This window comes from Papio anubis, chromosome 14 (assembly GCF_008728515.1).
Source record: "Papio anubis isolate 15944 chromosome 14, Panubis1.0, whole genome shotgun sequence".
NCBI lineage: Eukaryota > Metazoa > Chordata > Mammalia > Primates > Cercopithecidae > Papio > Papio anubis.
In genome coordinates this window covers 91,025,596-91,047,680 of record NC_044989.1, presented here as the reverse complement: position 1 = coordinate 91,047,680, position 22,085 = coordinate 91,025,596, and the positions used below count along the sequence as shown (strand labels likewise).

The 22,085-nt window shown below is 36.1% G+C and overlaps 1 protein-coding gene across 1 annotated transcript in view; it reads left to right on the top strand.

Annotated features, from left to right (window-relative positions):
- The window catches only part of ZC3H6 (zinc finger CCCH-type containing 6), a 59,051-nt gene that overhangs the window by 32,456 nt on the left and 4,510 nt on the right, over positions 1–22,085 (top strand). Inside the window, exons 4-11 of the mRNA XM_003909131.5 lie at positions 2,283–2,556; positions 4,471–4,604; positions 9,115–9,231; positions 9,883–9,994; positions 14,133–14,242; positions 15,033–15,286; positions 16,530–17,041; positions 17,344–17,577. Coding sequence (XP_003909180.5) covers positions 2,283–2,556; positions 4,471–4,604; positions 9,115–9,231; positions 9,883–9,994; positions 14,133–14,242; positions 15,033–15,286; positions 16,530–17,041; positions 17,344–17,577 — 1,747 coding nt within the window. The remainder of the gene's footprint in view (positions 1–2,282; positions 2,557–4,470; positions 4,605–9,114; positions 9,232–9,882; positions 9,995–14,132; positions 14,243–15,032; positions 15,287–16,529; positions 17,042–17,343; positions 17,578–22,085) is intronic.

Here is a 22,085-nt window from a genome sequence, read left to right as displayed (position 1 = left end):
TGTATGAACTGCTCTAGAAAAGTGGGGCTGCTCTGTAACCCCTTTTTCATTTCATGCTTCCTGGAAAGCTCATACCACATGGTATGAATGCGAATGTGAAGACCTTAGCAGTCCACACTAGAAGTCTTTAAGCACAGAAGGAGCCATGAGATGGAATGTGCATTCTTAGGGGACTATTAAGAATATTTACAGTGGGGAAACTAGGGAGGAGGTAAATGAAAATTTAGGGATAATTCTACTGAAGGTAGGAACACAGAGATTATTTTGATAAAGCTATGCAAATCAGAGAACTGAATTAATATTAAGAATTTAAAACTTCTATGAGAAGCATCTAATCTCCAGAGAAAAATTTATACTCATCTATTAACAGAGTAATCTTCAATCATAAAGTGTTGAAATATATCAAGTATTAATATAGTCACAGTTTTAATAAAAGGAAATGTAACCATCATTTAACTAGTTAATTTAATCTTCAACTTAATCTAAGCAATTATTTTTTGTTTTGCTTTAGTTTTCATAGTGGCTTTTAAAAAATGTCAGAAACACTGTGTTTTGGCTACAATCATAAATTCCCTTCTGAACTTCTGAAGTGCTAGACTAAGAATGGAGTTTATAAACTTTAAAAAGTACTACTTAAAACAAATAAAAAATATGATACAATGTTTTTAAAATTTAAAATTGATGAGTGAATTGGTTTTCTTGATTATGCATTTTTTCTCTATTTTATAATTAGAAAGATTTAATACTTCATTGCGTTTCATTAAATACATTGTCTCATATTGGTATGTTGCCAAAGTAGTATTTTATTTTGTTTGTTTGTTTATTTGTTTATTTTGAGACAGGGTCTCACTGTGTTGCCCAGGCTGGGAGTGCAGTGGTGCAATCTTGGCTCACTGCAACCTCCTTTCACTTCTTGGGTTCAAGCAATTCTGCCACCTCAGACTCCCGAGTAGCTGAGACTACAGATGTATGCTACCACATTCAGCTCATTTTTGTATTTTTTGGTAGAGACGGGGTTTCACCATGTTGGCCAGGCTCTTCTTGAACTCCTGACTTCAGGTGATCCGCCTGCCTCGGCCTCCCAAAGTGTTGGGATTACAGGCGTGAGCCACTGTGCCTGGCCAGAGTAGTATTTTAATATCACATTTAAAATGCACTAAGCTGACTGGGCGCAGTGGTTCACACCTGTAATCCCAGCACTTTGGCAGGCTGAGGCGGGCAGATCACGAGGTCAGTAGTTTGAGACCAGCCTGGCCAACACAATGAAACCCCATCTCTATTAAAAATATAAAAATTAGCCAGGCATGGTGGCACACGCCTGTAGTCCCAGCTACTTGGGAGGCTGAGACAGGAGAATTGCTTGAACCCAGGAGGCAGAGGTTGCAGTGAGCCAAGATCGTGCCGTTGCACTCCAGCCTGGGCAACAGAGCGAGACTCTTTCTCAAAATAAATAAATAAATAAATAAATAAAATAAAATCACTAAGCTAAAGATGAGTTATTTGGTTTGGATTTTTCTAGATCCGTAAGTTGTAAGTATGTGCAATTTTTTCTCGCTTTATTATAAAATATTGACAGAGGATACAGTAGAGCTAATAAAAATGTTTCAGTGAATAGAGACAGACCTGAATACTGTCATTTAATAAACTTCTAGTACTAAAGTGTATTCTTTGTTTTCACATGCTTTAGTAAGGAAGCAATAAAATTAATAATATTTGTTGTAATAAACAGGTTCTAATGAGCAACTTATTCACTAGATGTTTTTCACTATTAGGGAAAGCTCTGCTTTTTCTGTTAGACCCTTGATACAGACATTTTCTTTTTATGAAATTTTCCACAGATACAGTTTTTTTATTAAATATAATGTAATTTGAGAATTCCAGTGTTAGGAGAAATAGTATGTTTTACCACACTCCCCCACCCCAAGCTATTTAACTATCTTTTCCCTGTTTTCAAAAAGGCTTTTTCATTTTTTGGAGGAAAAATTTATAGTATGATGGTGTGTATTTTTACTTTTTCCTGTGTGTAAGATACTGAGACATAGAACATAGAAAACAAAGGCTAAAGCATAAAGATTACAATATTTAATTATCTCAGGGTAACATTTAGGCTTTTGAACTTAGTGTTAAGTAGTATCACAGATAAGTACTAATGAAGAGTCAGAACTAGTAACTATCTTTTCTCCTTTCTCCATACTTGCTGGGGGGAAAAGGATGTCCTGTGCTACTGTCAATTGCTATATATAATTGAAAAATCCTGATAATGATTGTCCATTTTCACTTAGCGTGCACATATATCAGGAAGCTACATGACATCAAAGAAGGGTCAACATAAAAAATTTAAAAGTAAAGAATATGATGAGTACAGCACCTACAGTGATGACAACTTCGGTAACTACAGTGATGACAACTTTGGTAATTACGGTCAGGAAACAGAGGAAGATTTTGCCAATCAGCTGAAACAATACAGGCAAGCTAAAGAAACCTCAAATGTTGCTTTAGGGTCATCATTTTCTAAAGAATCAGGGAAAAAACAGAGAATGAAAGGAGTTCAGCAAGGTAAGTTTGAAATTACAGTCTGTCTTAGAATGTGAGAACCTTATTAAAACAGGCATCTGTGGAGTAAAAACTTAGAAACTTCTTATCCCCGCTCAAGATTAGCTTATTCTTGTAGAACCTAAATTCGTTTTCTTTTATTTTGTAGACCTTTAGAACAGAATCTGCAAATATTTCAATCTGTATGATATATGAATATTTCAATTGGAAAGATATTCTAATTACAAATACATAAAAATGCAATCCAACTGTCTTTTTTTTTTTTGAGACGGAGTCTCGCTCTGTCGCCCAGGCTGGAGTGCAGTGGCCGGATCTCGGCTCACTGCAAGCTCCGCCTCCCGGGTTTACGCCATTCTCCTGCCTCAGCCTCCCGAGTAGCTGGGACTACAGGCACCCGCCACCTCGCCCGGCTAGTTTTTTGTATTTTTTTACTAGAGACGGGGTTTCACCGGGTTAGCCAGGATGGTCTCGATCTCCTGACCTCATGATCCGCCCGTCTCGGCCTCCCAAAGTGCTGGGATTACAGGCTTGAGCCACCGCGCCCAGCCGCAATCCAACTTTCTTACATTTTTCCCCTTGCTTCTATATGATGTCAGTATACAGTTGTCTCTCTTGCTCTATGTATTGCTTTAAATTTAGACCAGCTGGGAAGCTATTGTTTTATTAGGCTTTAAAATACAGCAGTCATTTTTGCTAAGCAAATGTGCATAAACTATGAACATCCTTTAAAATTGGAGATAAAAACATAATCTAAAGACATTTCTGCACTGATCACCTTAGATGGTCCCTGGAGAGACAGGACAAGTTGTCAGCTGTTGACAATAATTGAAGAAACTATGGGTCATGTAAGGCTCAAATCAGCCTTAAGTATTGGCTAGTCAAAATACATGCTTCAGGAAAAGTGGAGCAATATGAGACTGAAATGAAGTAGTGAGGAACCACACTCTATATAACTACCCTTTAATTATCTTTGCATACAGGAATCCATTATGAGTAAATTTGGTTATTTCTATGACTTAATTTTTTTCTTGATTTCCTAGCAAAATTTCTTTGAAAAATATGAATGTAGGCTTTAGCTGAAATAAAGGGAAAATAATTTTTCTACACATATGCTGTTGTACTGAGCAAGTTTGTTCCTGTAGTCTAGATGTTGTGGTATCAGGGATCATCCCACTTGGAGAATAAGGGTAATGCAAAGAAGTCTTGCTCATCCCTTCCCACCTGGGGCTTTTCTTTTCAAGCTCCTACCTGTTTGTCCTCTTAAAGGACTGAGTATTGGCCAGGCCAATGGCTCACACCTAAAGTCCCAGCTTCTCAGGAAGCTGAGGTGGGAGGATTGCTTGAGCCCAGGACTTCAAGGTTACAGTGAGCTATGATCTCACCACTTTACTCCAGTCTGGGTGGCAGAGTGAGACCCTGTCTCTAAAAAGAAAAGCAATATTTGTAATTTGGGTATCTTTTTATATACTTTTAAATACCAAGTTTTCCAAAAACAAAACAAGTATAATTTTTTCATGTGTATATATCTACTCAAAATTATCAGTGGAAATTTGATTTGCTGCTAATTAACCACTGATACCTACAATGTCTTCCTTAAATAGGAATATAATATTTGATTCTCTTAAAAACAGAAAGGCTTGTTCATGATCTTATGCTAAGGAAAATTAAAAATAATAAAACTCGATTTTGCTTCTCTAGCCATGCGTATCCTTGTTCCTTGCCTTCCTATGTTGTTAACATCCCTTAAGAAACAGTACCAAGGAGATAAGATATAAAGATTTAATTTTTTTCATTGAATCTAGAAGGAGAAAAAAATGCACTATTATAGACTATTAAAATGTGCTGTTCCTTATAAACTAATAAATTGAAAGGTATGCTGTTTTTCTCTTAAATTTAAGTACATTTTAACTTTTCTAGGTATTGAACAGAGAGTTAAAAGTTTTAATGTTGGCCGTGGACGTGGCTTGCCGAAGAAAATCAAACGAAAAGAACGTGGGGGAAGAACCAATAAAGGGCCTAATGTTTTTTCAGTATCGGATGACTTTCAAGAGGTACTAAGAATTTATATATAAGGAAGGGAGGAGCTTTTTCATCTTTTAATTTATTTGGTGGCAAAGAAAGCATTGTGATTTTAATGATACTTTCCTAGTAAATGAAAAATTACCAGCTCAGATAAAATGAGTATCAGTAACCTCCAAAAAATAGTTGTTAATTAGTTGTGAAACTAGTATAGAAGTACAAATGTTGGTGACTTTGAAATAAAATTGTTATGTTTGAAGGAACCTCAAAATAAAATTGATAAGTTTAAAAGCAAAAATATATCCTCTGTTAGTCTTCTTTTGTGCTTTCCTTTCCTAGGAATCATCTTCCCCAGATGTAATTGGCAATAAAATGCTAATAGCTCAATATGTAGCGGGGACAAGAAGGGAGGCAGTGGTAAATTAACTTCCTTTTTAGAGTTGAAAGCATTGAAAGAGAAGAAAGGGGGATATAAATGGTTGGAAAGGTGAACTTATTTATGTTACATGTGGTAGATATTCAATAAATATATGTCAAATTGAGTTGAACTCTGAACATGAACTTTAACCTTGTAGTGACTCCCTGGATTACAGTGGTCCAATTCCTGTATTCTACTGCTGTTCTAGTAAGATTTGATTGAATTATAGAGGCAATAGTGGGTCATTAAAAGCTGCAGTTTTGGCCAGGCACAGTGGCTCACGCCTGTAATCCCAGCACTTTGGTAGGCCAAGTCGGGCAGATCCTGAGGTCAGGAGTTCAAGACCAGCCTGGTCAACATGGAAGAACCCCTGTCTCTACAAAAATACAAACATTTGTCGGATGCGGTGGTGCACGTCCGTAGTCCCAGCTACTTGGGAGGCTGAAGCAGAAGAGTCATTTGAACCCAGGGGCCCGAGCTTGCAGTGAGCCGAGATGGCTCCACTACACTCCAGCCTGGGCAACAGAGCGAGACTTCATCTTGGGAAAAAAAAAAAAAACAACTGCAACTTTGAGTGAGAACTGAGAGCGATAGCTATATACTATAATTTGAAAATACTTGGTTTTCGGATCTCTCAGTTTAAAGATAATGGGCAGAGATTGCTTAATATGCACTCCTTAGTATACTATTTAGAGAGATGTTAACAGGTGTGACCTAAAAAAAGTTCAGACCCAAATAAATTTGCAAAACACAGCACATGCCATCTGCTTTTAGAGATTCTCAGTTGACATTAATGTAGTAAAGCTTCTGAGCAGCTTAGGCAGAAAGAAGCTTATTTTGTTCAACCCATCATTTACTCAACTACAAACTTTTTTTTTTCCCTACACACCTACTAACATTCACTGAGCCACTCACTGTTCCATGGAACAGCAGTTTTGGAATTATTGTAGTTATTATTTTAGAATTTTGGGATGACTAAAAACCTACCTGTCATCTTCTTAGACACCAGTAGACCTTTAGAATGTGCTGATTTCCCTAACCCAAACTAATACGAATGCTTTCTAAGAAAGCCTGCTCTTATATCCAGTTCTTACACCCTATACCTTTAAACAAAATTAACTTCCAGGAAAGTGTGACTTTGAGCAAGTTTTACCTGTCTCTTTGCCTCAATTTGCTTAATCTGCAAAGTGAGGGTATAGTATTAAGTTAACTCTAAGGGCTCCATCAAGCACAACATTTTACATGTCTATAGATCTGGGCTATACCTGAAAGATACTCATATAACAGAAATACCAAGATAAAAATGCATTATCAATCATGTCAGTTTATTGGCTATCATGAGAGTCAATTCTTAAGATTCCATAAACAACTGGGAGTGTGCCAGAGCCCAAGGAAGCAGTTCATTTTCAGAAATGGTCTGCAGGTGGCCCATCCAGAATAGCGTGAACATGCAGGCCACACCACAGTGGCCAAGATAGATCCGTCTCCATCCTAGGCCTTTCAGAGACTATGAGTCTCCAAAGCCAAATCAATTCAGGGGTGCCTTCAGATTCATCATAATTTTTTTTTTGAAAAATCAAGAGTAGTCACAGAAGAAGCAAACTTTCACTGAATTTTAAAGGATTTTTCATTTTATTGGCCATAATACTCTTAAATTGTGTTAGTGTTTACTGTACCTACTACATTTTTTGTAATTTTTTTTCCTGGTAGATCCTTACATTTCCTCTACCTGATATATATATTTTATGCTCTTGTCTCTTGTATCAGTATATCTTCTAAAGTAAATAAGTTTTAAAATGACCAAGTACAGTAGGTAGCTTGTTTTTTTTTTCTCCCTGCATCTCTCCCTCTTTCTCTCCTTTCTTGTATTTTTTATTTGCAGTACTGTGTTGTAATGCAAAGAATATAGGAGTTGCAAGGCACAATTCCTGAATTCTGTCAGTCTGCTAACTCGCCATATCTTCTAGGCACTGAATTTTGTCCTAAAAATTTATTTGTTAAAGTTGCTTTAGATTTTCTATAGTACCTTGACTATAGTCAGGTTTCCCATAGCTGTGGACACTGAGATACTTTCTACTCATTTAAGTGGAACTAAACTAAAAAACAAAACAAAACACTTCCCCACCACAATCCTCTGTTAAAACAATGAAACATTATTTGAAAGTAATATATACAGAAAGAGTAAGTTATTAATGAAACATAAGTACAACTTGTTGCATTTTTCAGGGTGTGTGTGTGTGTGTGTGTGATTACCTAATTTGTTTACTTTTTAATTTCAGAGTTGTATTCCTCAGGTTGGCTCATTGATTTTTGCATAATTCAGTTCCTTTGGCTGTTTATTTTGTTTTATAACAGCCACGATTCTTCGTACAGAATGCCTGTGTGAGCTGGTCTTTTATATCTGCTTATTCTGAACAAATCTGTAAACATAAAAATGTGAATCAAATTTATATAGATTTGAGACACTTTAAATGAGTCTATCAGAGTATATTATAAGCACTTTCATTGTGTTTTCCTGGGGTAAATTAGGTATATTTATATTTTTAAAACGAATCTCTAGGATTATCTGTTTACTTGGTATTCTCGTACCTTTTTCAGAATTCTTATAGTAAAATGTGATTTCAGCTGTGAGTGCTGGGGATCACATTTCAATTTGGACATCTATTGCCTCAATGTTTGCTGTGAGGCAGTTTCTTGTTTTCAGTAGATTGAACTTTATGCTCTATCTTTTAGCAAATTAAGAGAAAAGGGAAAACAGAAATCAGAAGAGTAACTCCTGTGATGTACAGGGCACAGTGCATGCCAGGTGCTTGAAAAGTATTGTTGTTTTTTAGAGTTGATGAATGTAACTCATTACATTTAGCATGGTTAAGCATCATACTCTGCCTTGTTATTCAATCTTACACTTAAAGCAGAAGTTGAATAGGGGACTCAGGAGAAGTAAGGAAAACAAGTAGGGCTATAAGATTTCTTTTCCTTTAATTTTCTTAAGTTTTTTTCTTAACTTTTTAAATTTAAAAGTTAAAGGTAATACACGCTCCCTGTTTGTTTGCCCTTTTTTCCCCTAAAGAAAATACAAAATAACCACACACACATGCAATCTCTAATCCTGCCATCCAGAGACATATACACCGTAAAATATGGGGGTATATTGTTTTTGTCTTTTTTCCTTTGCCTTTATTTATTATTGTAGAATTAGGATCAATGTTTTACTTCAAAAATTATTGTAAACTTTTTTTTTTTTTTTTGCTTTGTTTTTTTTTGAGACATTCTCACTCTGTTGCCCAGGCAGGAATGCAGTGGCATGATCTTGGCTCACTGCAGCCTCCACCTCCCAGGTTCAAGTGATTCTCATGCCTCAGCATCCCAAGTAGCTGAGATTACAGAGGCGTGTGCCACCACGCCCAGCTAATATTTTGTATTTTTTGTAGAGACAGGATTTCACTATGTTGGCCAAGCTGATCTCAAACTCCTGGCCTCAAGTGATTCCAAAGTGCTGAGATTACAGGCATGAGCCACCATGTAAACATTTTTTATGATCCAAAGTTATTGATTTTTTTAATGACTGCATAATATTCTGCCACCTAAATGTATCCTAATGTATTTGACTAGTCTCCTAGTTTTAGATGTGTAGAGTGTTTCTCGTTTTTCTGTTTGTTTTACTATGTCAGTATTTCTGCAGTAATTTATTATATGAATAGATCTTTATGTGTCTCCCTGATAATTCTTTCAAAATAATCCCCAAAAGTACAAATTGTATGTCAAACAATATGGATATTTCAAAGTCTTTTATAACATATCTATCAATAATATTAGTGCATATTTTATTGTGCCTTTGCCCATATTGAGAATTATTGTGGATTTTCAAGCTTTTAATAATTTTATTTAAAAATAGTTATTCATCTTCATTAAAATAGAAAGAAATAGACTTTTTTTGTAATCACTAGTAGCATAAGTAGATTACTAGACACATCTTTCTCCAAATAAATGAATAACATCAGAATGTTCAGTCTTGATCACTTTTTGTAGTCAATTTGTACTTTTTTCCAGATTAACTTAATTATACATTTTGATACCTATTGATGTTTCATATGTTGCATTCAAATGAAATTTTTTTCTTGCAGTATAGTAAACCAGGGAAAAAATGGAAGGTTATGACTCAGGAATTTATTAATCAGCACACAGTGGAACACAAAGGAAAACAAATCTGTAAATACTTCCTGGAAGGGAGATGTATTAAGGTAAATTTATAGAGGTATCATAAGTCATTTTAACTTCCAAAATAATCTTTAAAATTAAAGTCTTTTGGGGGGTGGTTAATTTTTTTCTCTTCTCATGTAGTTGTAATAAAACTGGGTCTTAAAATGTATCTTGCATGGAAATACCATACATTAGAGCTCATTTAATTATGTTCTGGGACAATAACATAATTTGTTGAAATTATGTTTTAATTTTGCTTAAAAGACACATAATGCTACGTGGCAAGTACTGTTCAAAGTACAACTAATATTAAATGATTTAATCCTACAGTGACCCTACAAAGTAGTTAATGTTATTATCCCCATTTTATTCATGGCACCAAGAGGTTAAGTAAGTTCCCATGGTAGCTCAGCTAGAAATGGTGAGTGCTGGTTGAATTCAGGCAGTATCCTGTGAGGTCTTGCTCACTGTGCTGCCTCAATGCATGTAGCTACATCCACTGTCTTGGGCAGGAATTCTGAGGGGTCATTTGAGTTATTATTTGTTCATTATTAAAGACTGAAGATAATGACCATAATTTTACCATGAGACACCATGTAGAAAATTCAGCTGTTGTTTCTTTGTTTCTCTTTGTTTCTTACCGTTTTTTTCTATCTCTTTTCTTTTCTTTTTTTTTTTTTTTTTGTGAATAGGGAGATCAGTGTAAATTTGATCATGATGCAGAGTTGGAGAAAAGAAAAGAGATCTGCAAATTTTATTTACAAGGATATTGTACCAAAGGAGAGAACTGCATTTATATGCATAATATCCTTTATTTAAAATGTATGTTAAACAAAATGCTGGGGTTTTAAAGCATCATTGAGGTTTTAAAAAATAATAAATACACCCTAGAAAGCCTAGTTTGGTTTTAAATTTAAAACAACACATTACATAAAGCCAGTCTAGTCAAACTTTGTACTTCAAAAGAGCAAACCGACTTTTATTCTTTAGGGAAATGAGATAACTGCCCTTTGGAAAAAGTTCTGTGAAGGGAAGGTACCTTAATATAATCAGCTTAAAGTATTTCAAAAGACTCTGCTTCCTGAAGGAGTAGTTGGCAAAATACTTATTTTATTCCATAATTATTTTACTCCATAATTATTCTACTTAATTTCAGGAGTAATAAAATTATCATTGTGAAAATTATAAAAGTCTTATCAAATCTTACCACTCAATGATAGATGCTATATATTCTTTCCCACTCTCCCTTGGAAAATATATACATGTAAATTGTATTCCTGCTCCTACCCAAATTGGAATTTCACTATATATAGTGTTCTGGTCCTTTAAAAAAATGTATTCTGCAATTTTTCCATGTTAATTTCCCCCCAAATATCTTATCAGGTTGCTCACTACCACTTATGACTAATAAAGCTTTCCCCCACGGAATTGAAACTATCATCAATAATATGTTTATATGTATGGATTTTTTTTTTTTGGACTTCGTGTTTGGCTTCATGGATTTGTTCACCCTTGTGTCTGTGTTGCTTTGCTGTGATTATTTCTGCCACAACAGCACACTGTAATATTTGGTAGATTCTGATGTTTATTTTTCCAGATAAATTTTTAAATTCTGTTGTCGTGTTTAAAAAATGTGAAAAAAAGAAAGTGAATAAAATGGAAAATGAAAAATGCCTGTTATCATAGATCAAAATGTCAAAAAATGGAACCATGTAATTACCAGAGGAATACTTGATGAATTTCTTTATAACCCAGGAGAACAGAAAAATGTCCATGTCTCAAAATCCAGAAGCAAAAAGGGAATAGATTGAAAGTTTGACTCCATGAAAAAGCTTGCATTTGCAAAACAAATACATATAACATGAGCTAATAAAAAGATAAATAATAAAGTGAGAAAGATTATGTGTAATTTATATCACTTACGAAGAAGTCATACCCTTAATATATGAGTTTCTAAACACTGAGAAGAAAAATGAGGCAAGAGATACAGATTCACAGAAAGAGAAATGCAAATGGTCCCAAAACATAGAAAGATGTTCAGTCTTGTTCCTAATAAGGGGAATGTAATTTAAGCCACACTGAGATAACATTTGCAGCTGTGTCAGGTTTGCAAAATCAAAAAACCATGACAGCAAAGTTTGTTAGCAAGGATGTGAGAAAACCTTGTTGCTGGCAGTGTCAAAATGGTGCATTCCTATGGAGGAGAGCTTGGCAATGTCTGGCAAAATTATATATGCATTTACCCTTTGATCCAGCAACCCTAAGTTTTGCAAATTCTCCCCAATAGACCTGGGCAGTGATTACTGATGCCTGCTAAAATCATGAGGTGAAAGTTAATTAGGAACTTTACAATTGATGGATGAAGCTGACAACACGTGAAAGGACTGATCAGTCTTAACATTACTAAAAAGAAACCACCAGATATTAAATGCCTTTTGATATGATACAGTAGAGAGTATTTGAATACCATCTATGACCGATATTAAAATTAACATGATACAAAAATAAAAGGGAAAGGGGAACTTCTAGAAATCAATAAAAGTAACTTGGGAGATAACTAGATACAATTTGTGGATCATCTTTGTGTCCTGATCTGAAGAAAGGAATTATAAAAATATACTTTTTTAAGAGTCTGGAAAATTTGTATATTGACTGGTTACTAGTTGAAATTAACACATTAATTTTGCCAGGTTGGTAATGAAGTCTTGATTGGTAAGAAAAAGTATTCCTGGCTAGGCATGGTAGCTCACACCTGAAATCCTAACACTGGGATGCTGGGTCGGGAGGATTGCTTGAGGCCAGGAGTTGACCAGCCTGGGTAACATAGTGAGACACCTCCTCCACTCCCATAACTAAGGAGGAAAGGGACCGGGCACGGTGGCTCATGCCTGTAATCCCAGCACTTTCGGAGGCCGAGGCTGGTGGATCACCTGAGGTGAGGAGTTTGAGACCAACCTGGCCAACATGGTGAAACCCCATGTCTACTAAAAATACACAAATTAGTTGGGCGTGGTGGCGTGGGACTGTAATCCCAGCTACTTGGGAGGCTGAGGCAGGAGAATTGCTTGAACCTGGGAGGTGGAGCTTGCAGTGAGCCAAGAGATGGTGCCACTGCACTCCAGTTTGGGCAACAGAGCAAGACTCAATCTCAAAAAAAAAAAAAAAAAAAGGGAAAGAAACAATAGAAACAATATTCCTTATCTGTTCAGAATAGGTATGGAAATATTTACAACAAATGATGAAAGTTGTTGAACCTATGAGGTCAACATGAGAGGGACTTCATTTTATTATTCTTTCTACTTTGGTATGGTTAAAGACCTTCAAACAAACTTAAAATATCCTAAGTAATGTCATCCTACAGAGATAACTATGCTTGCATTATGGCATAAAGCCTCTCAGACTTTTTTTTCTGTGCTATGGTATATATATATGAATGGATGTGTATATGTTTATACACATAATTTTTTTTTTTTTTTGAGATTGAGTTTCACTTTTGTTGCTCAGACTGGAGTCCAATGGCGCGATCTCTGCTCACTGCAACCTCTGCCTCCCGGGTTCAAGCAATTCTCCTGCTTCAGCCTCCCTAGTAGCTGGGATTACAGGCATGCACCACCACGCCCAGCTAATTTTTATAATTTTAGTAGAGACGTGGTTTCTCCACGTTGGTCAGGCTGGTCTCAAACTCCCGCCCTCAGGTGATCCACCTGCCTCAGTCTCCCAAAGTGCTGGGATTATAGGCGTGAGCCACTGGGCCCAGCCTATACACATATTTTACAAAAATGAAATCTATAATGATTGTGAATATTGTATTTTTAAATTTGACATTTACATTAATGTGGACTGTGTTTTAATACACAGTGTGTTATAAGGACCTTTTATTTTCCAGATGATTAACTCATTGCCTCATCTTTACTGATTTAAAATGGCATCTTTACCAGACCCTAAATTCTCATTTTTACACAATTCTGCTTCTATACTACTCTTATCTATTGTGGTATTTGATTATTCCCCTCTGTAAGAGTATGTTTGGTATTTGATAAGGCATATACGCCTTCCTTTTTTAAAAAAATGTTGTAATATTCTCAGGTTAGAAGTGATTTGGCAAACAATAAAAACAACTAAAATGTAATAAATTTGTCCTAATCAAGAAAAATAAATTTTTTCAGATTTGACATTTTTCTTAGAAAACAAATACTTTACTCTGTTTCTGAAAGCTTTCAATCTATTCTTACAGGGTTTTTGTAACATAGTCATGCTGTTTGTAAATAATAATAATTTTACCTCATTTACAATATTCATACTTCTTATTTAATTTTAATTGTATTGGCCACATTTCCAGAAGAATGTTAAATAATAGTGATTGTGGCAGACATAAACATGTTTTAATGATAGTGCCTTTTTGTTTTAGCTTGAGCACACATCACCTGAGAATGGTACATTTTTCACTATACTTCTATATTTAATATTTTCTTTATAAGTTTGTCTCCAAAATCTTAAGATTAGTCTGTAGTTGATTATTGGGATATTTGCCTTTAACATGACGTATAAATTTTTTTTTTCTTTAAAAAGTGGCTTTCTAGTTTTAATAGAGAAAAAAGCTGTTTGAATGTTTTTGTATAATTAAAATATCTAATCTTAATAGAATAAAAAATAAGCTGATGTGATTATAGTAAATTCAGTATAATATATAATAATACAGCCTTATTGATTCAGCACAGTTATGGTTTAGTGTGTGTATGTGTTAAGAACACTTAGCATGAGTTCTACTCCCTTAACAAAATTTTAAGTATACAATACGGTATCGTTGACTATAGGTACAATGTTATATAGCAGATCTCTACAACTTAACCATCTTGTCTAACAGTTGTAGGTTGTGGTTTTAAAATAAAAAAAAAATTAGACCTTGATTTTACCTGGTCTTTTCCTTAATATTTTTATTTACATGAATTTCCTTGCAAGTTCTATCATAGTGGAGCAAAATGTTACCAGGGAGACAACTGTAAATTTTCCCATGATGATCTAACTAAAGAAACAAAGAAACTTTTGGACAAAGTGAGTAATATTTTTGTACCTTGATTACATCTCTCCACAAATGCATTTGACTTGAATAATATTTTATAAATGATATTTTGTGAAACTGCTGAGAAATTAAAGGTTTACTATTTTATATTTTATTCTATTTGAGGAATATTCTTTACCTTTTTGAACCTCATTCTGTTTATAAAAAATGAGGAGTTAGCTATCTCCAAACCATTTCAACTGTTTTTTTCTTTCTCTCTCCCTTCCCTCCTTCCCTCCTTTCCTTCCTTTCCTTCCTTTCCTTCCTTTCCTTCCTTCCTTCCTTCCTCCCTCTCTCCCTCTCTCTCTTGCTTGCTTTTTCTTTCTTTCTTTCTCTCTCTCTCTTTTTTCTCATTTTTTTTTTTTTTGGCAGGGTCTTGCTGCGTTGCCCAGGCTGGGTGTAGTGGTGCGATCTTGGCTCAGCTTATTGCAACCTCTACACCCTGCTCCTTGCCAACCCCCTGTCCTGCAACCCGCCCCCCCCGCCACCCCTGGGGCCATCCTCCCACCTAAACCTTCCGAGGTGGGCACTACCATGAGCAGCTAATTTTTGCACTTTTTATAGAGACAGGGGATTCTTCATGTTGCTCAGGCTGGTCTCTTGGGCTCAAGCGATCCACCTGCCTTGGCCTTCCAAAGTGTCGAGATTATAGGCATGAGCCACTGTGACCAGCTCATTTCAACTTTAATGTTATTTTTCTACTAACAAAACTTAAGTCTTCCTAGTTTTAAATGTGAGGAAAAGACTCACTTTGAAATAGTAATCTTTGCCAATTATTTTTAGGTGTTGAATACTGATGAAGAACTCATAAATGAAGATGAAAGAGAATTAGAGGAACTTAGAAAGCGTGGCATAACTCCTCTTCCCAAACCACCTCCAGGGGTTGGGCTTCTGCCAACCCCTCCAGAGCATTTTCCCTTTTCTGATCCTGAAGACGATTTTCAGACAGATTTCTCTGATGATTTTAGGAAAATTCCATCTCTTTTTGAAATAGTTGTAAAACCTACTGTGGATTTAGCGCATAAAATTGGGAGGAAGTAAGTGAAAACTTTCAAAATGACATCAACTTTTTTTTTTTCTGAAAACGATCATTAAGAAACTAAGTCATATTCCAAGCTAATCGTATAATTAAACTTGGTTAGAGATAGCACATATCTGGCATGCACGCAGATGGCTGCTTCCCCTTTGTTTTCCATTCCCACCCTCTGCTGCTTGCCGTCAGTGCTTTCCCATATGGGATCCTTACACAACTTCTGAAACCTCTCAGCATAGTAACCCTGAAGGACCCTGCCTGGTGGGTGGATTTGGCATTCTCACTTGATTATGAGGCTGCATTGTCGTTGATAATGCCTTCAGATTGTGGGAAATAGGTCTCCACGTATTTGATTGTTTTTGAAGAGCAATTCCTTAGGCTATTGGAGGAAAACCTCTGGATCCAGATTTTCATTTTCTAACACCACCATTCCAGCCCTGCTGCCAGTTCCCCAGGGTCTGTGCATCTGGGCCTTAAGTGGCATTGTGGAGCATTCGTTTAGCCTTGACAACTCAGGAAAGCAAGGAGGTCTCAGCCAATGAGGAACAAGAAATCTATAGCAAATATCACAATTCATTTGAACCATTAAAAGTATTTCTACTGATGTCAAGAAGATAAGTATGTCCACTGTTTTGCTAATATATATTGTATCCTGGTCAATGAAATCAGATAAAGTTATAAAGATTAGAAGTGGAGTGGCAGCCTAATTATTTGGGAAGTTTCCCTCAACCTAAAGGAATCAACAGACAAAACTATTGGAAATAATAATTAAATTAGCAAGATGTCAAGAAAGAAGAGCAACGTTCAAAAACAATGTCTTTTTATATGCCAGCAATAACCAATTACAAATTGTTATAAAAAGTTGGATGTTTATATATAGTAGATTCTAATTTTATTGTAAAAGGTTACATATGCCTGAAAAAAGGAAGTAGTAAGAGAGAACCAATAAAAAATTTTATCTCTGAGTAGTAGGATTAGGGGTGATTCTTATTTATCTTTGTACTTTTCTGTATTTTTCAAAACAGAGTAAGTTTTAGAACAGCTGACAGTAAGCAGCAAGTGGGCTAAAATGAAAGCAAGAGGTCTATTTCGTGTTTCTGCCTATCAACGATATGGGACAAATTGGTTCTTAAACACACAGTATTCTGATATTAAAAAATACTTAACCAATATCTGTTTAGAAGTGTTAATGTTCTTGTTTGTTTCTTTTTCTTTGAAGTAAGAAATACTATTATTTCTGTCTACAGGCCACCAGCATTTTATAACAGTGCCTCACCACCAGGACCACAATTTCAGGGAAGCAGTCCACACTCTCAACATATCTATAGTTCTGGGTCAAGTCCAGGTCCTGGACCTAACATGTCTCAGGGACACAGTAGTCCTGTGATGCACCCAGGCTCCCCTGGACATCACCCATGTGCAGGACCTCCTGGTCTACCAGTGCCACAGAGCCCACCTTTACCACCTGGTCCACCTGAAATTGTAGGTCCTCAAAATCAAGCTGGAGTACTTGTTCAACCAGACACATCTTTGACACCACCAAATATGGGTGGGGCTTACCACTCCCCAGGCTTTCCAGGACATGTGATGAAAGTACCCAGAGAGAATCACTGTTCTCCAGGTTCATCATACCAGCAAAGTCCTGGTGAAATGCAGCTTAACACCAATTATGAGTCCCTGCAAAACCCAGCTGAGTTTTATGATAATTACTATGCACAGCATCCTGTACATAATTTTCAGCCACCCAGTAACTCTGGTGGTAAGTTTACTTTTTGAAATAATTTATTCCTAATTTAAAATGCAGTCCTATTTTTCATTAAAAGCATGATAGAAATGTATGTTTTAAGTAAAGCTAAATAAAATTGATAAGATTGAAACCTTAAAATGTTTTCAGTTTGCCAAACTTTTGAAACAATAGAATTTTAGATAACTTTTAGAAATATTTTAAAATGACATAATTTGATAATCCAGTGTGTCTGTTATGAAAGTTTTCATTTCTTATGACTCTGGTGGAGTTTTGTGCTCACTCAATGACTGTCTCTCCCCATGTTATACATGTAGATGGGATGTGGCATGGCGAATTTGCCCAGCAGCAGCCTCCTATTGTTCAAGACTCACCTAACCATGGGAGTGGGTCTGATGGCAGCAGCACCAGGACAGGCCATGGCCCTCTGCCTGTACCAGGCCTCCTCCCTGCGGTGCAAAGAGCTCTTTTTGTCAGACTTACTCAGAGATACCAAGAAGATGAAGAACAAACCAGCACCCAACCTCATAGAGCACCAAGCAAGGAAGAAGGTGTGTCAGAAGTTATTAATAGCATCTTACCTATTTGGATGGGTTAAAACTTTTAAATGGTCGAGGCAGGTGAATCACCGGAGGTCAGGAGTTCGAGATCAACCTGGCCAACATGGTGAAACCCCATCTCCACTAAAAATGCAAAACTTAGCTGGTTGTGTTGGCATGTGCCTGTAGTACCAGCTACTCAGGAGGCTGAGGCAGGAGAATCGCTTCAACCTGGGAGGCAGAGGTTATAGTGAGCTGAGACCTCGCCACTGCACTCCAGCCTGGGCAACAGAGTGAGACTCAGTCTCAAAAAAAAAAAAAAAAAAAAAAAATTAAAAATGAGCTCTCTTTTCTATTTCCAATTTATCTCATAGCAACTATCTTGTGATTGATTTTGGTTTCAGTGCCATTAATTGCATTAATACTTAATTGCAAAAGGTTTGACTTGAAGCAGTAAAAATATCTGAAGCTAGAGTTCAAGGTTGTGCAGACTTGCAAGCAATTAAGCCTTTTGCTTTTTTTTTTTTTTTAAGAAGAAAATAAATAGAACAAGAAAAGGACACCTTTCAGTTTGAGGATTTTGAATTCTAGCCCAATTTCAAAATGATTTAACTATTAGAGATATTTTTATGTCATAGGCTATATAATTAAGGATCTGCTATAATACTAAGAAATATTTTTAAACATAAAAAGATTATATGGAAACTAAGTTTATCTTAGTATTTTTGATATTAGTAAGTATACAACAGTTAGTTCAGTAAAGGATGAGAAAAGTTTAAAGCATTCAGTTCTGTTTATGAATTACAAAATTGATGTTTGGCCACTCAAACATGACATTTATGTAAAACTATGTAACGCTAGGTAGCTACAAGCTATTATATGAACGTTTAAAAATATATATTTATAATTTTAAAATTATTTTTGTGGGTACATAGTAGGTATATATATTTATGGAGTACATGAGGTATTTTGATAGAGGCATGCAATGCGTAATAATCACATCAGGGTAAATAGAGTATCCATCACCTTAAGCATTTATCCTCTGTGTTACAAATAATCCAGTTATATTCCTTTAGTTTTTTTTTAATGTACAATTAAATTATTATTGACAATAGTCACCCTGTTGTGCTATCAAATACTAGGTCTTATTCATTCTATTTAACTTTTGGTACCCATTAACCATCCCCACTTCCTCCCTATCTGCCAGCTACCCTTCCCAGTCTCTGATAACCATCCTTCTACTCTCTATGTCCATGAGTTCAATTGTTTTAGTTTTTAGATCCCACAAATAAGTGAGAACACGAGAAGTTTGTCTTTATGTGCCTGACTTATTTCACTTAACATAATGACCTCCAGTTCCTTATTGCAAATGACAGGATCTCATTCTTTTTATGGCTGAATAGTACTCCATTGTGTATATATGCCACATTTTCTTTACCCATTGTCTGTTTTTTGTTTTGTTTTGTTTGTTTTGTTTTAAGAGTCCCACTCTGTTGCCCAGGCTAGAGTTCAGTGGCACGATCTCAGCTCACTGCAACCTCTTCTTCCCAGGTTCAAGCAATTCTTATGCCGCAGCCTCCTAAGTAGCTGTGATTACAGGTGTGCACCACCATGCCCAGCTAATTTTTATATTTTCAGTAAAGATGGGGTTTCACTGTGTTGGCCAGGCTGGTTGCGAACTCCTGACCTCAGGTGATCTGCCCACCTCAGCCTACCAAAGTGCTGGGATTACAGGTGTGAGCCACCACGCCTGACTGTTTGTCTGTTGATGGACACTTAGGTTGCTTCCAAATCTTGGCTATTGTGAATAATGCCGCAGTAAACGTGAGAGTACAGATATCTCTTTAATATACTGATTTCCTTTCTTTTGGGTATATACTTAGCAGTGGTATTGCTGGATCAGATGGTAACTTTATTTTTAGTTTTTTGAGGAACTTTCAAACTGTTCTCCATAGTGGTTGTACTGATTTACTTCCCACCGACAGTGTATGAGGGTTCTCTTTCCTCCACATCCTTGCCTGCATTTGTTATTTCCTGTCTTTTGAATAAGAACCATTTTAACTGGGGTGAGATGATATCTCATTGTAGTTTTGCTTTGCATTTCTCTGATGATGAGTGATGTTGTGCACCTTTTCATACACCTGTGTGCCATTTTTATGTCTTCTTTTGAGAAATGTCTATTCAGATATTTTGCCCATTTTTAAATTGGATTATTGATTTTTTTTCCTATAGAGTTGTTTGAGCTCCTTATATATTCTAGTTATTAATCCCTTCTCGGATAGGTAGTTTGCAGATATTTTCTCCCATTCTGTGGTTTGTCTCATCATTTGTTTCCTTTATAATGCAGCTTTTAAACTTGATATGATCCCATTTGTCCATTTTTGCTTTGGTTGCCTGTGCTTGTGAGGTATTAAGAAATCTTTGCTCAGACCAGTGTCCTGGAGAGTTTACCCATTGTTTTCTGGTAGCAGTTTCATAGTTTGAGGTCTTAGATTTCAGTATTTAATCCATTTTGATTTGATTTTTGTGTATGGTGAGAAATAGGAGTCTAGTTTTACTCTTCTGCATATGGATATCCAGTTTTCCCAGCACCATTTATTGAAGAGATTGTCCTTTCCCCAATGTATGTTTTTGGCACCTTTGTCGAAAATCAGTTCACTGTAGATGTATGGGTTTGCTTCTGGGTTCTCTGTTCTGTTTCATTGGTCTATGTATCTGCTTTTTTGTTAGTTCATTTTTTTTGTTTTTGTTTTTGTTTTTTCTTGAGATAGGGTCTTACTCTGTTGCGCAGTGGTGCTATCTCAGCTCACCACAACCTTTCACCTCCTGAGTTTGAGCAATTCTCGTGTCTCAGCCTCCCAAGTAGCTGGGACTACAGGTGTGCGCCACCATGCCCAGCTAATTTTTTTTGTATTTTTAGTAGAGACAGGGTTTTGCCATGTTGGCCCGGTTGATCTCAAATGCCTGGCCTCAAGTGATCTGCCTGTGTCAGCCTCACAAAGTGCTGGGATTACAGGTGTGAGCCATTGTACCCAGTTTATGTGCCTGTTTTTATGCCAGTACCATGCTATTGTGATTACTATAGCTCTGTAGTATAATTTGACCTCAGGTAATGTGATTCCTCTAGTTTTGTTCCTTTTGCTCAGGATAGGTTTGACTATTCTGAGTCCTTTGTGGTTCCATATAAATTTTAGGATAGTTTTTTCTATATCTGTGAAGAATGCTATTGGTATTTTGATTGGAATTGCATTGAATCTGTAGATTGCTTTGGGTAGTATGGACATTTTTAACAATATTGATTCTTCCAATCCATGAACATGGAATATCTTTCCAATTTTTGGTGTCCTCTTCAGTTTCTTGCATCAATGTATATGACCATTTTTTGCTACATTTTCAAAGAAGATATTATTAATTCTTCATTTACCTAACATCACAGGAGAATGAAAGATTCCTAATAAGTGAATTTCCTGTACAATTTAAATTATAAACATTTTAATAGTAGTCTTTCAGCTGGGCACAGTGGCTCACGCCTGTAATCCCAGCACTTTGGGAGGCCAGGACGGGTGGATCACGAGGTCAAGAGATCGAGACCATCCTGCCAGCATGGTGAAACGTCTGTACTAAAAATGCAAAAATTGGCTGGGCGTGGTGGCACACATCTATAGTCCCAGCTACTCAGAAGGCTGAGGCAGGAGAATCGCTTGAACTAAGGAGGCAGAGGTTGCAGTGAGCCGAGATCACGCCATTGCACTCCAGCCTGGGTAACAGAGCGAGACTCTGTCTCAAAAAAAAATAAATAAGTAATCTTTCGGTAGTCTTAAAGTTTCATAAACAAAGATATTAAAACTTTTAGATAATAGAAAATTTTATTCTATAATGTTATGTAATTGGTAGTGTTCTATGGGAGTTGTTGGCTCTGATACAGAAATATTTTGAACAGCTAGGTTTACTTTTGTTTGTGTTAATTTTTATGGATTTTAATGCTTTTATGCATTTTATCTCTGCTTTGATAAAAAGCTGCTAATTATCATTTTTTATCTAACATCTGTTTTCCACCAGCCTGTCTCTATTCTTCTACTCTCCCTCTGTTACTATTTTCACTCTCATTTAAGAAAGATTTTTAAGTATGCTTTATAAATTATAAAACATATATATATAATGCTTATAAAATATATTGATATGGGAATGAAAAAGTGAGGATAGAAGTAACAAATACTATGAGGAGTGAAATTACTATACAGAAATGTTTAAAGTAATTGCAGCTGGTAAAAGAGAATCACAAATCCATCTGTAGGTTTCCTTGATGTTAAAGAGAAGAAAAGAGATCTAGTGTCTAGAAGTAGTTTTTTCAGACTGAGATCTGAGTAAAACTTTTTGCAGTTGTGACATACCATATGCTGTTTTAACCCACATTCCACCCTAAATACCAGCGCTTGTTTTGTAAGCACTGCTCTGTTCAAACTAACCCTGTAACACTAAAGTTTCATGTAGTAGGCATGCATTAGTGAGCAGTGAGATGA